Consider the following 22,074-nt stretch of genomic DNA (forward strand, 5'->3'; position numbering starts at 1 on the left):
CCTGCTGTGGCATTATGGCTTCTGCCAGAGCTGTAAGACTATTGGCCAGGTCACCTGGAAATGTGCAGTAAGACCTGTGGAGGAGACCCTTGATAGCTCAGTTGTACCTACCTTTATTTAGTTGTCTCAGCTGTTGCTGGCATGAGTCAGTGCATCCAAACAAAGTGTTCACACACACACACACACACACACACACACACACACACACACACACACGCTTAGTGGACTTGCTGTTAGTTTGCATTCACCCTAGTGCTGTACTCCATTATATTACTGGTAGTGCTTTGTGGGCATGCATTCAGCACTGCCCCAAATGACAATGCTTCCAGGGTGATTCTGCTTGGCCTTCTGGTATACTTTGCTGATGCACAGGGGATTGTAAGAGGACAGGTCTAACTCTCAAAACATCCACAGTCTTCACTAGGAAAGTCTTCCATGGTAACCAGCTTTGCCTCATAGGGCTCTTGATCACCTCCTTTGGCATGGCTCTCCTCTTTGCAGAATGGAGAGTTGTCTCTTTAAGAACAGCTTTCCATGGATTGTTTTTCTGTATTACAACATTGAACTCCATGGGCAGTGATGTGTTTGAGTTGATATGATTCAGTCTGTCAGTCATGGTTCATTCTAGGCATGCCCCAGAGTGCTTGGCATGACTTATGGCATGATCCAGTTGCAACTCTTATGTTGAGACACAAGGCATGTGAGAAGGTACAACATTGCGTGTCTAAATCTTCTAATCTAGACAAGGCCAGAGTTAATGCAGCCACCATTTTTGTATATATAATATGGCACTGAAAGCTTTACTACATGAATGCAATAATTTTAATGTCACTTTAGGGCTTCTAAGCCTTCATAGCTCTGACCTGCTCGGAGTACTGCCAAGAAGGCCCACTAGGGGTAAGTGCTTCCTCTGTGGAACACCTAAGCTATATTGTAGCAGGGCTTTCCTCTGGAGTTACAGGCACTCCACAGTTGGCACATTTGTGCCTTCCCTAGGTGCACAACCTTACGACTCTTGGGGAAAAGAGTGACCTCATAAAGCATGTGGGAGATGGTGGTGTCAAATAACTTCAGTCTATGGAGTTAACCAAACCCCAGGAACCTATAGAAATTAAAGAGAATAACTTATTGCTAGCATATCACTTAAATAATAGAACATAATTTTTTAAAAATTACAGATCAGAATAACTGGTGAAAACATAACCTTCTTGGATATGGAATGAGTGGACTCTTAAAGGAATGCCTTACCCAAATTTGGGTAAGTTTTTTTCCAAATGGTGCCGTGTGGTGTGTATATCGCATTCACGTTTCCGAGATTACAGCCTCTATTTAATTTGGAAATTAAGCTATTTCTATACTCCTAAATGACAGACAGAATGAAGGCAAAAAGAAGGTCTTGCATTTCTCAATAGACTATTCTGGGAGAGCACAATTAAAATCATTAGTAGAATGTTGGCAAAATGACGCTCCTTATGGAAAAAGATGATAGAGAATAAATGCTGGTGGTGGTTTTTATGGCTTTTCTTTCTCCAGCAATGGCAATAACCATAACAATTTTCATGGGGCCTACAGAATATATGGGGGGGGGGAAGGAAGGAGGAAAGACATCTGGATTATATAGTTAAATTCAGTTATGTTCACTTGCATCTTCTAACACTTCAGGAAATTAAAATTAAAGTTATTTTTGGCATTAAAGGCAAAATGGGCAAGATGAACATACTGTACTTAAGCTCACAAATAGAGAAGCTTATCTGTGTTTGACTAGGACTGCCAATTTAGAGCTGGCTCTAGAAAAATAGCTCTAAGACACTGTGCTACTTTGGCTGTTTTTAGGGCTAAATATGTTGCATATGGAATATGGATAGAACTTAACAATGGACAGAGGTGTCTTTTAATTGATATACAATGGAGAGGTGTGGAAAAGGGCAATATTTTGACTTTATACCAAAGTTCAAGAAAACTAACTTCTAACACTAATATTAGGATGCCTTGCAGATTGCAAAGAATATGAGGAACAACCTCCAATTTAAACATTCTCATAAACATGAGAATCTGTGTACACATCTGTGACACTGTTCAAGATTTCTTCAGCTGGAGGTACATTCTATTGCTTATCCCATCCTAGTGGCTTTAAATCCCTGAAACCCTTCTGTTTAAGGAAGATGCATCCCATTATAGTACAATAGCTGTCTTTTAACCATCTAATGGCAACAAGCATCTAATGTGATTGTTTTGGTGGCTCGGGGGACAACCCAGGTACCAATATAATTTACTATAATATGGGATACAACTACATTGGGAAGACTGACTTGCATAACATAGGTCATATGACATTATGTGTATGGCTTAATTCTTGAATTATGCTGAACAAGCAGAGGACTCTCTAAACCAAACAGATTTGAATTATTTTATTAAAAACAATAAAACTTTCAGGATGCCGTTCTCATCTTATTGAAGTCCATAGGAGTTTTTTCCATGGAATTCAGTGGGACCTGAATTTCATGCCTTGACTGTAGGTGAGCATCTGGATTTCTTGTTTTCCTCCAGCATTTATAATAGGAAAATTAATACTGGGGGGAACCCCACACCGTAAAAGGTATGTTGGTCCCTTAGTATGTTTAACCTTTCTTTATTTGTGGGTTAGACTTGCATTTCTTGTATTTGGGGGTCAGTGCAAACATCTGATGGCCTGAATATCTGTTGCACTTTCATTCAAGTAATGTTAAAATACTGCTCATTTTAAATGAGTGAAGTTAAATCCTTGGGGGTGGGGGGAAGGGGTGGGGTGCATGACTACTTCCCAGACTACCCATACAACCTCAGCTAAAGTTAGTGCAGCCAAAATCTTCCTTTCAGGAGCATTTTTAATACATGTTTTCCGTACTGTATGAGTTAGTATTCAATTATCTTCTCCCCAGCTACTCTCTCACCACCATAGCTATTCAACAGCATAGTTGTGTTGCCAGTTTTTGCCTTGAAGTTGCTGATTCCTAGGGCAGAGGACCCGGAAGTGTGTTATGTATTAACTGATGTACAGTACAAGCTAAGCAGAGCTATCTATTTCAACATTCAATATTATGTTCATAGTTGCAGTTCAATAGTATACCTCCCATTCTGGTCTTATGATTTTAGGGGATGTTTAGCCAAACAAACCATTTGATTAGCTGTATAAAACTGAAATGACTTATAAAAATACAGGTGTTGTAATTGCCAGATATTGAAGTGTTTTAAAAATAGTATTCTATCCTATTAAACTGCACAATTGCTAGTTTAGTTTAAATTGGATGTCTTCTTATCCAGTACCTTGACATCTTCCATCATCTTCCATATGGATTGTGATGAAGGAATTGTGCATGTAGACTGTAAATCAAAAATCTGCTTTGGAATTTAGATATTACAGTAATTCCTAATCTGTGTAAGAGTCTGGTCCTTGTCTCCTCTAAATCAATAGCAGAGCTTGTGGAAGTAAAGATCAGATTCTAAGAATTTCTCTTGAATTCTTTCTCTTTGTGAAGATAGTCCTGTGCATCAATGTGGTAAATACAGATCCTTCAGGAAGACCCAGTCCCCATAACATCTTTGACTCTGGTACTTGTATTCTTTCTAGGTCACCAGTTCAAATACTGCTCAGGTCAGTAGCTTTTTGGCTTGTGACAATGCCAAGGAAAAAGAAATCAAAGGTTGAACCAGAACTGAAACTTCTAGTGAATTAAAAAAATCAAGTTTTTGAGTAGAGTCAAAAAGAAACTTTGTCCTGATCAGACTTGTCCAAAATCGATTTTGTCAAAAATGAAATCTCTCATTTTGGAGGACTAGATTAACAAAATGTTCAAATGGGGTGGAGGCAGCCACCTTTAACCCGGTGGTGGAGGCACTCACCAAACATGTGGAAACCTGAGTTCATCTCTGCCTGAAGCAAAGCAATTTTGAACTTGTCTCCCACATTACAGGAGAGTGCCCTATCCACCAGGCTATGGGATATTCTTGTGTGAGACTTTCTCAATATCTCCCCTTCTACTTTTGTATAAGATAAATAGTCATTGGAGCAGGGACTTGTCTCCCACATACTAGGTGAGTGCCCTATTTTTCTTAAATGGGACACTGCAATATTATATGGCCAAGCAATAGGGCTCCCACTGACCATCCTTGTGGAAGCAGACCTATTGTGGCCAGCTCATGTGACTTGATTGTGTCATGATATTTGGGGTGTGTTTCCTTAAGGTCCTACATCCTGAAGTGATGAAATTACATGAGAATTTTTCATTTAAAAAAAAAGTTCCTTGCCCTTATGGTTACAGATGAAAGCTTGAAAACATGAACCCTACACTTAAACTACACAAATAACTAACTTTGTCTGTTTGGCATTTGGATTGGTGATCTTGATAGCAAGCTGAGCTGCTCGCTCTACAAATACCTTGCGGTTCTTGGAGGAAACATTGTGAGCAATCTCTGCACAATAAGACTTGTTACTCATCAGCAGCACCTCAAGTTCTTTGACGTCGACTAGAAACTTTTTGAATCCGGTGGGCAGCATGTGTTTCATCTTTCTATTGCTACCATAACCAATGTTGGGCATCAAGATTTGCCCTTTGAGCCTCCTGCGAGCTCTGTTATCGATACCTCTTGGCTTACACCAGTTGCGTTTGATCTTGACAGTGATCTGATTGATGGCGGATGAACTTCTTGGTTCTCTTCTTGATGATCTTAGGTTTCACCAGTGGTCTGAGGGCAGGCCTGGGGTCAGTTGCTAATGGCGGTCACCCTGAGAGGCAGCGCCAAGAGGTTTGCTGGAAGTCTTGAAAAATTGGGTTTGGGGGGAAGGGGAAAACTCAATTTGGGTTGAACACATCCAAAAATTGTGTGTGACATTTTTAAAAAAGCCTTTTCCACCTCAGGCAAACCACTTATTCACTGAAAAGGTTTTGCTCAGCTCTATTAAAAGCCAGAAGGCAAATAAAAGGAGCCTAAAACTTACCAGCTAAAACGAGATTTAAAAAAATTTGCATGAGTTTTTTGACCACTTGGGGTCGGCAATGCTGATTGCATCATTCTAATACATCTCTTCAGAAACTCTCCATTCTGTGTAGTCTTCCCTTGCTTGTATATCAGTGTTTGGTATATCATGGATATAATACTTAAAGTACATTAAAGTAATATGTATTCATGACTGTCCATGTTTAGTGGTAACACAAAACTAGGTTCTTTTTTTAAGCCCAGAACACAAGGTTTCTACAGTCCATAAGAGAAGCCCATGTGTATGGATGGGGCAAATCCCCTTTTTGAATTAAAAAAAAAACAAAACAAAACAACAAACCTCCAAAAACCTCTTCTCTATGAGCAGTGACTGAGGAATGTGCACCTTTCTTTTAAATAAAATAATTAAACTACACCTGCCCCCTCCCCGCCTCAACTTTGAAGTTTAATGCCCATGACAGTCACAGGCATGTAACGCTGGCTTGAGACATGCTGTGTGCAGGCTTCTTTCCTCAAGCTCTTTTTTTTCTTCAGTCTTATTATGCAGTAATCCCTGCTGTTAGTGGGGGCGACAGGTATGCAATTCTACCAAGGCACCTCACTTCTGGCCTCATCATGTCTCACATCTCCATCTTTTTCAGTCTTTGTCCCCACAGAGTTCTGCCAACTTCTCACATTCTGGATCTTCTGCACCTCTTTCCTGAAATGCAGTTCTGCCAATACACCTTAATCCAGAACTGCCACACCCTGCCTCTTCCATTTCTTGTGAGTACTTCCACAGTCAGTTACTTCCACAAGGTTAGTGCTCCTCAATCCAAACTTGCTATTCCTGTTTCAGGGCAGCTGCTTCAGTAGAGCCTACCATTTCAGAAAGAGCCAGGCTAAATTTTTCAGTGTGCTTATGATGGGGACTAGAAGGAGTGACCACCAAACTCATTTTCACTTGTGGGGTCAGACCTTTCTCTGCTAAATAACACAAGTGGTTCCAGCTGCTGTGCAGCTGCAGGGAGTCTGCTTTCCTTCACAGTCATTAAAAGCCCTTTAATCAGTGTGTGGTGTTGAGGTGTGGGGAAAAAAAGCAGATATGCTTTGCTGGCAAATGTAGCTTTATTCTGACCTTTTATCTCTTTCAAGTCTGAAGAAGCTGAAACTAGTTTGGGAAGTGATTGAGTGAGCACCTGTGTAAATGCATTTGCAGAAGGGAGAGGTTTAGGTTCTGGTACAGAAATGCTTCCCCCAAGGTTCCCTTCGCATATGGTAAGCATTTGAGAGGGGAGGGATGCCTCTTGTGTGCTTTTGTACAGTGCCTCACACAAACTTAAATGGCCTGAAATGTAGCTCAGCATCCATGGCACATTCCCTCCTTGGCTTTTCTGTAGAGACCACCAACAAGGAAGACAATGTTTAAATTTGAAATGGGGCAAAGCATTACAAAGTATACCATAAGGAACAATCCTGCACTGCGTGTATGGTGAGGTGGACTTGCAGATCTAGCGTGTACAGACTAAAGTGGTGGGTTCACTAAATACCAACAGGTTTCAGAGTAGCAGCTATGTTAGTCTGTATCTGCAAAAGAAAAGGAGTACTTGTGGCACCTTAGACTAACAAATTTATTTGAGCATAAGCTTTTGTGAGCTATAGCTCACTTCATGCATCTGATGAAGTGATTCGTAGCTCACAAAAGCTTATGCTCAAATAAATTCTAGTCTAAGGTGCCACAAGTACTCCTTTTCTTTTTGAAAAGACCATCTGTTGGTATTTACATCACTGTCTGTGACAAAGGCTGCTGAGAGGTGTTCACACTATAACTCAAAACTGGACTGAGAACCACCAACTAGACAGATTTGAGAACCATCTTTTCCTTCAGACAAATCTGTTGGCTTACAAGAAATCACTTCTAGTTCTCTACCCATGATCTGGGCTAGATTGGAACTTGTATTCTACAAGTAAAAAATTCCACAGCCCTTTAGAAACATCTCCAACCCACCTAGTCCTGTTGGATTATTAAATAGACTACTTCCCAGCCCTGATCAGACATGCTCTATACAGAATTGTATATCCTTTGGGAATTTAATGCAGACTTTTCAACATAATCTACTTTTCAATAAAACAAGCACCAGCTTGTCTAACGTCTTAGATTGCAAACTTTTTGGCAGGATTGGCATTTTAGGTGTAAGGAAACCACCTTGTATGCCATGTAGGTGCTACTGTAATCCAAACAAATGTTGAAAAGGCTTTTGATTTTGTAAATTGGCTCATTAGAGTTCACTGAATTTGTTTGTTTCAGTAAACTTTCAGGCTGCAAACTGAGTTTCTGTAACTTAGAAGCAGTACTGTGGGGTGGTAGACACTGACTCCACTTTAGGGTGCCTCCTGGATCTTTTGGTATCTAGAGCTCAATCTGTAACGTGAAGAATTTGCAATAATGTAACCTTAATCCAACAAGTTCAAGCCATCAGAATGGATTGTCTGAGAAACCTCCTGTTTCTCCTGATGGGAATGGCTTCTATCTTTGAATGAATATTTATCGCCTTTGTTCTACTAATTGTAGATGTACTCTACAATCTCTTAAAATTCCTTCTTAAAATTTGTATATATGGGCAGCTGCAAAACAGCCTCTGATATCGCAAACTGGTAGAGGGCCTCAACTTCTCCATCTATAGCTTTGTCTCTGGGCCTTAGCATACCTGACTGGATTGTCATTGGAAAAATTTTTAGCACTCCAGTGGGTACAAATAGATCAATAGCAATTTAGAGAAATTTTAATTAACCTATTATACACAGACCCAACTTCTGTCTATTTGTCAAATCCTATTATGTTGTTGCGAAGACCTGGACCAACATTTTAAAAATAATATCAGAAATTCCCAACTGTGATGAGTAATGCAGGAACAGAATTGACAAACTTCAAGGACTCGTACTCTTACCACTAGATACTCATCAAATTCCAGACAAATAAGCATTTAGAATAAAATTGGCTTTCACCGTCCAAATTAAATCCAGCCCACTTTTGTCAGCTGTTTAAATGAGATTTCTAATAATGCACTCGTACCTAAAGATTCAGCAGCATACAGAATGAATTTGATAGGTTTGTGATATTAGCCTTCTCAATCCCTTTACAGCTTATTGAACTGATTGAATGATATGCTTCTCTGAAGTTTCATTTTAAAATAAGTCTATCTTTTTGGAGTGGTAAAAACCAATCCAAACTAGAACATTGGGCAATGGTGGTTCTGCCCCACCTCCCCAAACAGTTTGAACCTCAAAGCATAAAACAGTCAGACAGCTTTGTAGACAACTGTAACTCCAAGGTGATTATGGTGATGACTCACATTTCCCTGTAAGGCATCCAGCTATCAGTGCACTTGAAGAGCTGTGCCTTTGTATATGCAAGGAGAGAGAGTGTCAGTCAGGGACCACTTGCCAGCCAGCCAGCTCTGGACTGCTGAGCTCATAAGTGCTTTGCCAGCAGGCTTGAGAAAGGGACTTTGATTCCCAGGCTTGAGAGTCGGCAACAGAGGAAAGGGGTTTTGAGAAGGAAGGGTGAAGTTAAGTATATAATAGGGACTAAAGAGAGGACTAAAGATCAATCCCTACTTGGTCCTTATAAGACTCATTACTGGAGCTGCACTGAAATTTTGTTGCAAATAGTTGCTCTGATTTTACATAGAAATTGAAACCTGACCATATCTATAAACAATGGGGCATATAAGAGGGGCCAAGAGGGAAATGGAAAAGTAAGAGGCTACTAGAAAAAACAGAACCTGCTGAAACTGTAATCTAGTGGTTATAGCAGGGGACTGGCAATCAAGGTTTCTTGGTTCATATCCATTCAGGAAAGGGACCTTGGTATCATTGTGGACAGGTTAATGAAGACCTCTGTTCAATGTGCAGCTGTGGTCAAAAAAGCAAATACGATTTTGTGATGGAGAAGAATATGGAAAATATAATGCCATTCTGCAGATCAATGGTGTAGCCTTACTGGTGTGCAATACTGGTTGCCATATCTGAAAGGATATTGCAGAATTAGAGGGTTTCAAAGAAGGATGATGAGAATATTTAGGGACCTCAAAAAAACCTCTCGTATGAAAATATTGGGATTGTTTACCTTCAGAAAGAAGTGGGGACATGATAAAAGTACATAAAATAACACATGGTAGAGGGGGGACTTCTGTTTTATCTTATCTTGTAGCACAAGAACAAGTGGCTAGTCAATTTAAATTTAAAAATGACCACTTCAGAACTGATAAAAAGGAAATACTTTTTCACAGAACATGTAATTAGTGTGTGGAACTTGGAGGTGACAGTTACCTCCACCATAGGATGTCACTGAGTCTGAGCACTTAACAAGGTTGCAGGAGGTACTGTACATCTATATGCATAGCAAGAACATCTAGAGTTATGTTATATGCATATTTTAAAATGGTTTTGGAAGGGATATAAAATGATAGTCAAAGCTTAAGGGCTGTTAGAGGTCTGTGATCAGTTGTTCTCAGTGTCCACTGAAGGTAGGACCAGAAGTAATTGGTTTAATCTGCCTCAAGGGAGACTTGGGTTAGAAATCAGGGGAAAACTTTCTAACTATAAGGATAATGGAGCACTAGAGTAGGCTTCAACGGAGGTTGTGGAATCCCCATAATTGGACGTTAAGGACAGGTTAAACTAGGAATACCCAGTCCTGCCTCAGTGCAGGGGAGTGGACTTGATGACCTCTTGGTCTCTTCCAGTGCTACTTTTTTCCATAATTCTATTTTGGTTTCAGGACTTAAATCAATATCTGTACAGATTAGCCCACCTTTGCCTCCTGCAGTGTTTCTTACACCTTTGGGTGGAGCATGTGGTGTTGGCCACTGTTAGCAACAGGATACTGACTAGACTGGTCACGGGTCCATTCAGTACAGCACTTCCTGTGTTGGCTTTGCACCTTTATGCCCACTCTTCCAGAGGCTGCACACTGAGTGGTAGTATTGTTTAAAGAAAATTGGTGAATGGTGGTTCCTCTCAAAATAAGACATTTTAAATCAAGTCAGTCTTCTGGTGAAAATCTAGATGGAGGTCAAGAATTTAAACTGCTTCATTTATCTCTATCTTCAAAAAGTATCTGGGCTGACTTAAACCAAAGCAAATATTTTTGTCTCTCTTCTCCCCCACTTTTTTCACCTTCTTCAGTTTTTAATAAGCGACCGTGACAGAGACCCACAATGTAACCTCCACTGCTCCAGGTCCCAGTCGAAACCCCTCTGCGCCTCAGATGGCAGGACTTATGAGTCAATGTGTGACTACCAGAGAGCCAAATGCAGGGACTCAGGTCTGAGTGTAGTGCATCGAGGCAGATGCAAAGGTAAGTGAATCACAAACTGGTTATTTTTGAGGTGGGGGCGGGAGTCCTATTTACTCTAAGGCTGGATTCTGGCATGCTTATGTTAAATAGTACCTTACTCCATGAGTAACCCATTGAAATAGTATACTCAGTTGAGTATAGTATCTGAATCTGGCCCGTAAGTGGATGGAGGAAGGGATGATTTTTTTCTACAGAGGAAGTAGAGAATACTGCTGATCAAGGGACCAATAAGTGTCCATTGAGCTGTGAGTTTGGGTATACAGAGAACACAGGATCAGCCTCCCCTCGCAAGTGGATTTGCCGCGCCCCCCCCCGCCCAGCCACCAGCAGTACACTCTCATATCTTGCCATATTCAAAGGTTCCTCCCCATGTTTTCAGCTGAAAGACTGGTAACTTTCTTGGGTCATCTACTGTCAGAGGCATTCAACTGGGCGCACTGTCAATTTTTTTGGTCACTGGAACAGAGGTTTGTTTGGATTTGCTAGTATGGCCAAGATTTGGCTAACAATTCAGCCAATCTTTGACTTAGGACACGCAGCCTGCAATAGTGTGGAGACATTCAAGCACAATGGTAACTTTTTCTTAGAAATGAAGTAACTGTAGATGAGATCCTTGTGCAGCCACTACTTGCTATGAATGAGAACTTATTGGGTCCTCCTTGCCATCCAGAGCTGAGAGACGACAACCTGTCACATCAGAAGATGGACTGCAAATATTTTAAAATTGTTTTCCCCTTAGTATTCAGAAAACCAGTATTGGAATTTCCTGTGGGATGGAAACTCTGAATTTCCCTCTGGTCATATCTTCAGAGTGGGCCCCTGCATTACTTACTAGCCAAATGCTGCACAGATTTTAGAATTAATTTCCTTATGGGTGTTCTGTTTGTGATGGTACTCCTATTTTAGTTCTTCAAACATTACTCTTCACAACGCCACTGTGAGATGAGACTGCTACTATCTTGACTTTACAAATGGGGAGGTGATATGCAGACACACTAAGTCAAAGGCTTAAACTCATTTTGAGTGTCCAATTTGAGATGCCTAGAACTTGATTTTTTCAGAATACTTTATTCTATAAATAGCACTTCATATGTTGAAAGTGCAGCTCCTTTGTCTTCAGTTGCAGCTGTGAGCACTCAGTACTTCTGCAAATCTGACCCGAGGTGTCTCAGGTTGGGCACCCAGAACAGAAGTAGCACAATTTTTAGAGGCCACCTGTGGGAAGTTCTGATTTGTGACTTGGCCAGTATCACATAGGAACTCCTGTGGCAGAGGCAGGGATAGAATTCAATTACCTTAGCCATGAAAGCATCCTTCCTCTTCCTGCAAGCCCCTCCCTCGTTGACTATTACCTGACAACTTCTGCAACAAATGAGGCAGGGATCCTACACACAACAGCTTTTTCACAAATCTGATCCAAAGCACAGAAGTGCAAGAGACTGGCAATTAAATGGGTCTGTAATAACATGGGCAAAAGTTTTTGTCTCCCCACCCCCCCAATCTCATTCTCAGAAATGGCTGAAAGGTTTTTGCTGAAACTTCACCCCCACCCGACCCCCCAAAAAGTAGCTGGAGGCAGACACTCAGCTTGGAAAATTTCATCCCAAACAGCTTCAGTTTGACAGTCAGTAATAGAACTATTTAGAATTTTTGTCCCACAGGGAATTCCAAGATCTTGAAACTTTTGTTTTTTTGTCACATCCCCCCAGGCTCTGGATGAAAAGTCAATCACAGGAGTTCTCCTCCTGAAACAAAATATTCTGAAAATGTGTTTTTGATAAAGTTGAAATGTGTTGATTTGTTCTATTTTTCTAAGTATAGTTTTTTTAATTTTCTATCTTCTAGAAAGGAAATGTGATGACTTCCCACACACTCTGACAAAATCCATATGTTCCTGTGAAACGTTTCAATTTAATCAGCATATTCCAATGGAAAACTGTTCAATAGCTAATTGCACAGCCTATCATGCTGCAGGTCACAGATGAAACTTGTCTTTGTGTCTATAAAGACTGCACAAGAGTCTAGACCAATGGTTTTCAACCTTTTTTCACTTGAGAACCTCAAAAAAATTTCAGATGGAGGTGCGGACCCTTTTGGAAATCTTAGACCTAATCTGCAGACCTCCAGGGGTCTGTGGACTACAGGTTGAATACCTGGTCTGTGGTAATGACAACCTTTCACAAACCCCTTAGACATAGTCTGCAGCCCCCCCAGTGTTCCATGGTGGTTTAGACTTTTAGACAGGCACTTCTAATTACACTGAAGTAAATAAAGGGGAATGTCCTCTGCCATTGGATTCAAATTTAACTTTGCTATGCTAGAGCCTTTCTTGCAGTGTTCTGCTGTAATTTACTTTAATGTTCTTTATTGTCAAATTAGAAACTTATCTAATGGTGCATAAAGATCATCCTTCATGAATAATGGTGCCTGTAAGAGACTGAGGTGTGCATTGCTGTGTAATATTGCTACATCAGCTACCTGTATGTAAGAGCAGGATAAAAACCATTCCCAGTCACAAAAGGTATGAATAGTGCCCTCTTGCTGTAGAAGAGGCACCTTCCATTCAGAAGTCAAACTAAAATGTATTGCAAAATATTGTAAACTCTAAGTGTCCTTTCACCCATCACTGGAATAGTCACCTGTAGGATGGAATATGACAGCTATTTTATGGTATGCAACAGCACTAAACAATCTAGGACAGGAAATGAAGAATACTGTGTCCTGTTGAAACTGCAGGTGGTATTTAATCAGGCAGGATGTCATAACCCACATCTGGAATCTCTCCTAGATACTAGGCTAATGCCCTTACTCCTGCAAAGATTACCGGGTCTTCAACAGATGCAAGTTGTTGTACACATTGGCTTTATGTTCCCTTCAGAAGAAGGCACCTGTCACAACAGAGCACTCTAATGCTGTGCTGGGGCACTGGACTCTCACCACACTGACTCAGAGTGCTGCCTGCTGAGTTGCCATCGCCACTTCTGCATTGCAAAGATGTTCCTTGGTCATGTCCCATCCGCATACCCTCCTGACTAAGGTGGTCATGGCAATTTTATGTCCAATTTCCATAGTGGTGAAAGGTCCAAAAACAAAGAATCAAATGTCACAGGCATTCTGTACCCTGAATAATTTACTATTTATGTGCAGATAACTAAAATTGTGCTTGTGCAAACAGTAAACTGATATGAACATAATAGTTGTCATACCAGAGCTGACCCCTTTAAGTCCAACTTAACTCTCTACATTTTTAAAAAGGGAGCAATCTTCCAATTCCTTGATGAGTGGTAGCTCTCACTGAGCTGCAGTGTTGTTGCTGAGCTCTTGCTCCCCATTAGTTCTCCAGGTACTGAAATGCTCATTGAAATTGTTTCACTGCCTATTACCATATACTCCTCATTTCTTACTTTGCCATTTGTATGGGGGTGGTGGATTGAAGGTACTGGGTATCTCAAAACGATTCACAACATAGCATCCAAGGCAAATGTTGCCTTACTGATGAGAGCTGACTAGAAAACCATTCTAGATGGTAGGGCAGTGCTTAAACTACTCTCCAAATGCTTGTTAAATGTTTGTCAATCAACAGGCATTTGAGTTCATGAGCTCACACCACAGATCAGCAATACCACCTCCAAAAAACATTGCAGGGATGGAGGACAAACATTAGTGAAATGAGAGCCAGCAACCTTGCAAGATCTTGCAGAGATTTTAATATACTGGAGATCAGTTCCTTAAACCACATTGGAGCAAGTTCTATGTTTGCTCAGTGACTCCCATGAGGATGCACAGGGTGTGCAGAATTGGCTGACTGCAGAGTGTTTAAATTGAGTAGAAGTGCTGGTTCTGAGAACTTGACACAAGCCTTAAACTCTGATCAGAAATCAGGTATTTCTGAACACATCTAGATGTACAAACATCAGTCAGGGAACTCTCCAGAGCAGGGTCCTGGGAGATTTGAGACCTGAATACACCAGAACTCCAGTGAGAAGTGCTGGTGTGAAGAGATCTGTCATTCTGGCCAGGGATGGTTAGTCTTTTTTTCCCCCTGGATACTGGCATGGCCATCCCAGGGTTCGCAAGAGACTGTGTATCTTAATATCACTACTTAGACTAGCTATGTTTGAAAACAGTATTTGTATAACTGTTACCCCACCCATCCAATTGCACTTCCTTCTGTATGCATGCATGTATGTATGCTATACCCATTAGTTCGGTGGGGTCTTAGACTTGGATTGTAAACTCATTGCTGTGGAGATTCTCTTCTGTACATTTATACAGTGTTTAGTACAATGGAACCCCAATCCTGATCACCTGGCTTTGCAGCACTTCTGTAATACAGATATCAAGTAGAGGATCAGATCCTGCCATTCTTTCCCTAAGAAGCATCCCGGAAATCGGGATCCAGGATGTGGGAAGTGCTGCTCCTTATGCATAAGGGTGGCCGAATCTGGCTCTGCAGAACAGATATGTTGAGTAAGAAGTTGCAGTTTTCAGTCCTCTTCCAAACCCTACAAGTAGCGTTGTAAGAGTGTGTTTGTTTTTTAAATAAATGTAAATGCTAACGTAATACTGTGCCTTCGCAGGGCAGAGGGAAGTTTTCTTTGTGACCCTGCAGGTGATCTGCTTAAGGCTTATCAAGTATAATATTTGTTTGCCCTTTGTCACAGGATAAGATGGGCCTATGAGGGGTTGAGGTTCCAAATGCTGACCTCACCTGATTCAAGTACCAGCCAGAGTTGAGGCCTTAACCCCTCATATGCCCAGCTCCCCCTGTGACACTTTCCTTAGCAACAGGTTGATTGACTTACACCTGATGCAGGAGGGAAACATTGCACCCCACCCTCCAACCAGATTGTACTCCATGCAGGAGTCAGCCCTTAGGAAAGGAAGCTGGTGATGGCACATCTTTGCCCGAGGGGCTCTTATGAAGGAGGGCAACTTCAATTGGCCGCTAGTGCTGTGTTGGTCTTACTGTCAGAAGCTGCCTGGGGGATGCATGCAATTGGAACACCCCATCTGCAGCTGCGGTTACATCCTTTCTGCTGCCAGCATTGCCTGATACTGGGCCTGTGCTGGTTAGCTCAAGACCATCCAGAGAGAGAAGTGGTTAGGAGTGTCTTCCACTCCTCTGCCGACTCTGGTGGACCTTCAACCACTGCAGACCTTGACTTTGGCATTCGTTAGTTGAGGCCAATGTCCCCCAGGGGTGAATGTAGCCAAACATTGTTGCCCATGAAATTTGCCACTGCTTATAAAAGTGTGCAGTGGCTGTTACTTTGAGCTCCTGGATCCTCCTTCCAGGAGATATTAAAATGTCTAATAATTGCATTTCTAATGTACAGATAAAGATGGTAGGAAAACCGTTCTTACTACATGGCTTCCCATTGCATCTTTGCACTGCTGAATGTTGCCTCTAGCTATCTTCTGGGAAGCCAATTGATACTTAAAATGAGTGGATTTTTGGTTCCCTTTGCAGATGCTGGCCAAAGTAAGTGTCGATTAGAGAGGGCTCAGGCACTGGAACAGGCAAAGAAACCCCAGGAAGCGGTCTTCATTCCAGAATGCAATGAGGATGGATCATTCACACAAGTAAGACTTCAGTCAGCCTATGTCTGTTGCGATTTCCCCTGGCTGGAAGGAATTCTCTACTAGTATCTGACCAAAGGGAAATGATGACAAGATGGTAAAAATATACAGTGGTGGGCAATCACCCGCACTGACTTGGAGATCAAAAGTCCTTGCCAGTTGATAGCTGTTTGGCCTGTGCAAAACATGGTGTTGGTCACTCCTGTACCTAAAGGACAAGCCTATGCATCAGCATCCACCTTCACCATGACTAACGTTAATTAGCTCCCTTGTTAAGTCCTCGGTCTGTGCTGAGACTTAATGTGCTGTGAGGCTGAGCTCCATGGTCCTTCCTCCAGGTCAAGGTTGAGGGTTACTGACTGGACAGTGTGGGACAAGCTTCCTCTGCTGCTGGTCATACTGCGTCTGTTCTGGCAAAAGAGGGCTAGTCTCCAGAGCTGTCAACTCAGCATCTTCATCGTCCCTATATTCACTTGAAAAAAACCTCACCCATAAGGACTAACCCCTCCTTATTGCTTTAAAATTCTAGATCACGTGGGAGTTAATGGTGGTAGGATTTTCAATGTTGTCGTCTTGTAGGTGATGAGGGAACAGGCCTATCCAGTAATGGTGCCTCGAGCCTCCAGATATGGGATAGTCTTCTCTTGCTAGACCTGTATGTGCTGGAATTGCAGATTGTCTAATAGGCAAAAGGAAAATTGGCTTGGGAGAGCACCTGCTTCTTACTAAAAGCTTGATAACCTTCAGGTTTATGTGAAATGTGTTTGGTAACAACTCATTCGCAGTTTCAAAGAGTGACCTTCCCAAATGGTTGAGCAGGGAGTGTTGCTACCAGCTTCCATTGCCATTCCAAACAGTTGCCCTTAACCAGAGGGAAGGCTGCTGTAGTGTGGATTTTCAGAGGAAGAGTGGTTTGGGGAGATTAAAAGGGTAAAAGAAATTTAGTCTTGTTTAGTCTAGAAATTTTAGTCTTGCTCAGCTCTCTTGCATGCCAGTGCCTGGAGTGGCTGCTGCAGATGGCCTGTGTGGCACACTAGTGGCTAGGGAGGTAAAAGGGAGCCATGAGCAGTTTTCTCCTGAAGCTGGATAAATGGGAGAGGTGAATAGTCTATTGGACTTGGCATAGGGCTCTAAGCCAGCCATTGGAGGCTCTAATCCTGCCTTTGTGACCATGCCCAAGTTGCACAACCTCTCTGCATTAGTTTCCCCATGGGTAAAACTGGGATAGAATTTCCCTGCTATATAGTGAATGAATTATTCTCAAATCCCTATGTATAAAATGCTTCTGTACATGAAAAGTCTAAGTACTCTTTAATGTTGGCTTCAAAATAATGAGATGGGGAGTTTTGGGACAGTTCAAACAATCTGGGATGCGTTGGGGAAAGGGAAAAGAAGGATTCTCCTTGCAGTCTCCATTCTTCCCTATGCCCCCCACGATGATGAAATCCTTAAAGATACAAAGTCAGTAATTTCCCCTAATTTTATTTTTCCCCCCATCTTCACCTGTCTCCATGTCTGTTGCATTTTTCTACCTTAAAGTGGGTGCAGTCTTATTCATCCTGCCATCGTCCTGGTATGAATGTTGTGTTTTCATCCTCTTTTCCTAAACAGTTTGAGGCAACCTCCTATTTGTGTATAACATGTGCCTTAATTTTAGGAAAGATGGGAAATGGGGTGTGGGGTGAAATGGCAGGTGTTTCTTCCCATCTCATCTTTTTCAGACAATCATTAAGATTGGGTCTTGTGCAGGGGTATGTGGATTATATTGATGTTGGTGTGGGATATTTAGGAAACCTAGCATAGTGGGCTAATTAAATGTACCACCGTGAAATCTGTTGGTTCCCCCTTTCTTTCTAGAGCTGAATTTCAGCGTGTCCCCCATAAATTGTGCTTCAACATTTAGAGATTAAAACATCAGAGGATAGGATGGAATTTCTGCCCTAACTGCTGGAATTAGAGATCTGGTGATGGACAGTCCTTTCTTCTCAAACTGAGTTTTATTAAGTCTGTTGGTGATGGTCACTGGAGAGGTCTTGAGTGAGCTGCTTCAGCATTCATTGTACAGCATTCATTGTACTTGGTCCCAAACATAGGAATGGCTATACTGGGACAGACCAATGGTCTGGCTAGTCCAGTATCCTTTCTTCCAACAATGGCCAATGCCAGATGTTTCAGAGGGAATGAACAGAACGGGGCAATTACTGAGTGATCAATCTCCTTTGGTCCACTCCCAGCTTCTGGCAGCTGGAGGCTTAGGACACCCAGAGCATGGGGTTGGATCCCTGACCATCTTGGCTAATAACAGGTTTCAGAGTAGCAGCCGAGTTAGTCTGTATCCATAAAAAGAACAGGAGTACTTGTGGCACCTTAGACTAACAAATTTATTAGAGCATAAGCTTTCGTGGCCCACTCCTGTTCATCTTGGCTAATAGCCATTGGTGGACCTGTCCTTCATGAACTTACCCAATTCTTTTTTGAACCCAGTTAAACTTTGGCCTTCTCAACGTCCCCTGGCAACAAGTTCCACAGGATGACTAAATTGTGTGAAGAAGTACTTCCTTATGTTTTTAAACCTGCTATTTTCATTGGATGACCCCTGGTTCTTGTGTTATTAGAAGGAGTAAATAACACTTCCTTCTTTACTTTCTCCACACCAGTCATGATTTTTATAGATTTCTAACATATCCCGCTTTAGTTTCTTTTCCAAGCTGAACAGTCCCAGTCTTTTTAATCTCTCCTCACATGGAAGCTGCTCCATACCCTTCATTTTTTGTTTCCCTTCTCTGTATCTATTTCATTTCCAACGTGGTGGTGGTTTTGGGTTTGGGGGGGGGGGGTTTGTTTATCTCTTTTTAAGATAAGATGACCAGAACTGCATGCTGTATTCAAGATGTGGGTGTACCATGGATTTATATAATGGCATTATAGTTACTGTCTTGTCTATCCCTTTCCTAATGGTTCCTAACATTAACTCTTTTGACTGCTGCTGCATGTTGACTAGATGTTTTCAGAGAACTATCCACAATGACTCCAAGATCTTTCTTGAGTAGTAACAGCTAATTTAGACTCCATTTTATATTTATAGTTGGGATTGTTTTCCACTGTGCATTACTTCGTATTTATCAACGTTTAATTTCAGTTGCCTGGTCACGCAGTTTTGTGAGATCCCTTTGTAACTCTTCAGGCTGCTTTGGACTTAGCTATCTTGAGTAGTTTTGTATCCTCTGCAAATTACACCACCTCATTGTTTACCTCTTTTCCCAGATCTCTTATGAAAATCTTGAACAGCGCTTGTCTCAGATCCCTGGTATCTCTGAAGGATACCACTATTTACCTCTCTCTGTTCTGAAAACTGACCACTTATTCCTACGTTTTGTTTCCTGTCTTTTATCCAGTTACTGATGCAGGAGAGGGCCTTCCCTCTTATTTCATGACTGCTTGCTTTTCTTAAGAGCCTTTGGTGAGGGACGTTGTCAAAGGCTTTCTGAAAATCCAAGTATGCTACATCCACTGGATCACCCTTGCCCACATGTTTGTTTGACCCTCTCAAAGAATTCTAGTAGATTGGCGAGGCATGATTTCCTGTTATAAAAACCATTTTGAATCTTCCCCAACAAATCGCATTCATTTATTTGTCTGATACGTCTGTTCTTTATTATAGTTTCAACCAATTTGCCTGGTGCTGAAGTTAGGCTTACCCACCTGTAATTGCCAGGATCGCTTCTGGAGCATTTTTTAAAAATTGGCATCACATTAGCTATCCTCCAGTCATCTAGTACAGAAGCTGATTTAAGTGATAGTTTATGTACCACACTTAATAGTTCTGTAATTTCATACTTAAATTCTTCAGAACTTTTGGGTGAATATAATCTGGTCCTGGTGATTTATCACTGTTTGCTTAATCAGTTTATTCCAAAACTGCCTCTACTGACACCTCAATCTGGAACAGTTCCTCGGATTTGTCACCTAACAAGAATGACTCGGGTCATTTCCTCACATTCTCTGCAGTGAAGACAGATGCAAAGAATTCACTGAGCTTCTCAGCAATGGTCTTATCTTCCTGGAGTGCTCCTTCACCACCTTGATCATCCAGTGGCCCCACTGATCGTCTGGCAGGATTTCTGCCTGTGATGTACTTGGTGTTTTCCCCTCTATAAGGATGTTAAATGTAATACAATATTCCATCTAACCTTTTGGTGACTTGCCTTAACTCTCAGACCTAGATAACCATTTTTAGGTAGGGGTGGGTGTGTGTGTGTACATACACTAAAATATATATATTAGTTATATATACATAACTCTTCACGTGTTCCCTCAGATAAGTGTGACTTTGTCACATAAGTCTCTAATGAAAGCCTTTCTTTGGCAGACTAGTAGATAAACGAGAGACCCAGGGGATCTCTAACTCTGATGTACCCCTGTGCCCTCTGGCATCAAGAGGTCCCTGGGTCGCAGTGATAATATGGAATATAGGGGTATATTGGTAGAGGTGCAGGAGGGACCCAGGATTGAGATAGTAAAGGCTGCTGCAGACCAGGATTGAGCTGCCTTTTCAGAGCTATGTGAAGGAAGATTACACATAGGATACAACTGCTCTATGCCTTGCTTGCTTAAGCCGTTGCTGTGTTCTCCTACTTCTCCAAAGTCCTGGGCTAGTGCCCTAACCACTGGGCAATCCTCCTTACTCATGTCTGAGAGAAGTGTGGTTTGCTGGGAAGGAGGCAACTGAGACTTAGAGGGATTTCTTCTATTGTTCCCAGAAGCACTGTTACAGGGAGGACAGAGTGGGCTCAGATGACTTGTATTCATTACTGTTGCCACAAAGAGCTTCAAAAAACTCCTTCTCTGATGTTCTGGGCTCATCTTTCAGACAAAAACCATTTGTTTCCTCTCCAGAGTCTAGGGCATTACAACCAGAGGTGAATGAACCCACCTTAACATTCAGAGGTTCAGTCACAAACTCTCCAGATTTTTGGACACATGTCTGAGAGCAAGGAACAATCTTATAGCATTTCAGTACTTAAGGTCCTAGGCCCACTTGGAACCCAGATGCAGAGGGACTAAATGGAAAATTAATGGTCAGGAAAGTGGAAAATTCATCTGAAACTCAAATTAACCAAGGTCATTCTAGCTTTTAGTTCTAACTGGTTCACCCATCTCTAATCACAAGAGAAGGTGTAACACGCAGGGTCAGAAACCTGAGCTGCTTTGAACAAAACCAATATCTATCACTTTCCTCCCAGGGGTCCAGTTGGACTCAGTGGTAATCAGGAGGGCATCAGGTAGTGCCTCTCCTCTGCTTATCTGCTGTGATCAAGAAAAGTCCACACTACCAGGGCATACAGTGGTGCAGCTGCTTGCTCTGGTGCTGGGCAGTGAGCTTTGTTGCTGCCACCACCAGCCAGGCTAGGCCTCCCTGAAAGCAGCTCTGCACTCTTGCTGTGAGTTCAGTCTGGTTCAGCACCAGAGAATTGCTCCACACAGGAGTCAGAACCTCCAGCAAAACAGGGCCCTTGGACAGAGTCTCTGCTCACCGAGAGCAAGCTGCTGGTCTCTAGGACAGAGCCCTGTACACTCTCCGTTTGAGCTTGAATACCAAACCAGAATTCTGTCTGTAAAGTCAGGATGACCAGTTACTCCAGGACATACCTTGCACAATTCCTATGTCCTTTCATGAGTACAGTTACAGTAACAATAGTCATTTATCCAGTCAGAACATACACACATTCCAACAAACACATGTTGAACTATAGGTAAGCAATGAAATTTAGACTGGCCCTTCCCCCCTATAGAGGGAGGAGAAAGTTCATCCCTCCTAATTATCTGAGCCCCAGAGGTAAAACATACAGTGGAATCAGCAAGGCGTTGTACATATTTGTGAACTAACAATAAGGCAAAGTGAAAGGGGAGACTGCTTATGGTTAAGGCACTTGACTGGGACTTAGGTATGGGGTTTAAACCCAGATCCATAACAGACTTCCTGTGTGGACTTAATTTCTCTGTGCCTCCGTTCTGAATCTGTAAAATGTGGGTAATACATCTTCTCCCACTCCAAGCTTACCCTCCCAATTTAGATTGTCACCTTTCACACAGAGCCAGTCTTGCTTTTTTTGTACAGTGCCTAGCATAATGGGGCCTGATCTTGTTTGGATGCTTTAGGTGCTACCATAAGTGAG

The 22,074-nt window shown here is 41.9% G+C and overlaps 1 protein-coding gene and 1 pseudogene across 9 annotated transcripts in view; one reads left to right on the plus strand and one right to left on the minus strand.

Moving 5' to 3' along the window:
• SMOC1 (SPARC related modular calcium binding 1) overlaps positions 1-22,074 on the plus strand; it is a 181,585-nt gene that overhangs the window by 45,356 nt on the left and 114,155 nt on the right. For all 9 annotated transcript variants that reach the window (XR_012159431.1, XM_073348486.1, XM_073348487.1 and 6 more), the window contains exons 2-3: positions 10,144-10,315; positions 15,789-15,901. Coding sequence is in view for 8 of the 9 variants with exons in the window: in XM_073348486.1 (XP_073204587.1) it covers positions 10,144-10,315; positions 15,789-15,901 (285 nt within the window). In the remaining variant the exon portion in view is untranslated. The remainder of the gene's footprint in view (positions 1-10,143; positions 10,316-15,788; positions 15,902-22,074) is intronic.
• Positions 4,328-5,124, minus strand: LOC140912206 (large ribosomal subunit protein eL32 pseudogene; annotated as a pseudogene).

This window comes from Lepidochelys kempii, chromosome 6, assembly GCF_965140265.1.
Source record: "Lepidochelys kempii isolate rLepKem1 chromosome 6, rLepKem1.hap2, whole genome shotgun sequence".
In the NCBI taxonomy this organism is placed as follows: domain Eukaryota; kingdom Metazoa; phylum Chordata; order Testudines; family Cheloniidae; genus Lepidochelys; species Lepidochelys kempii.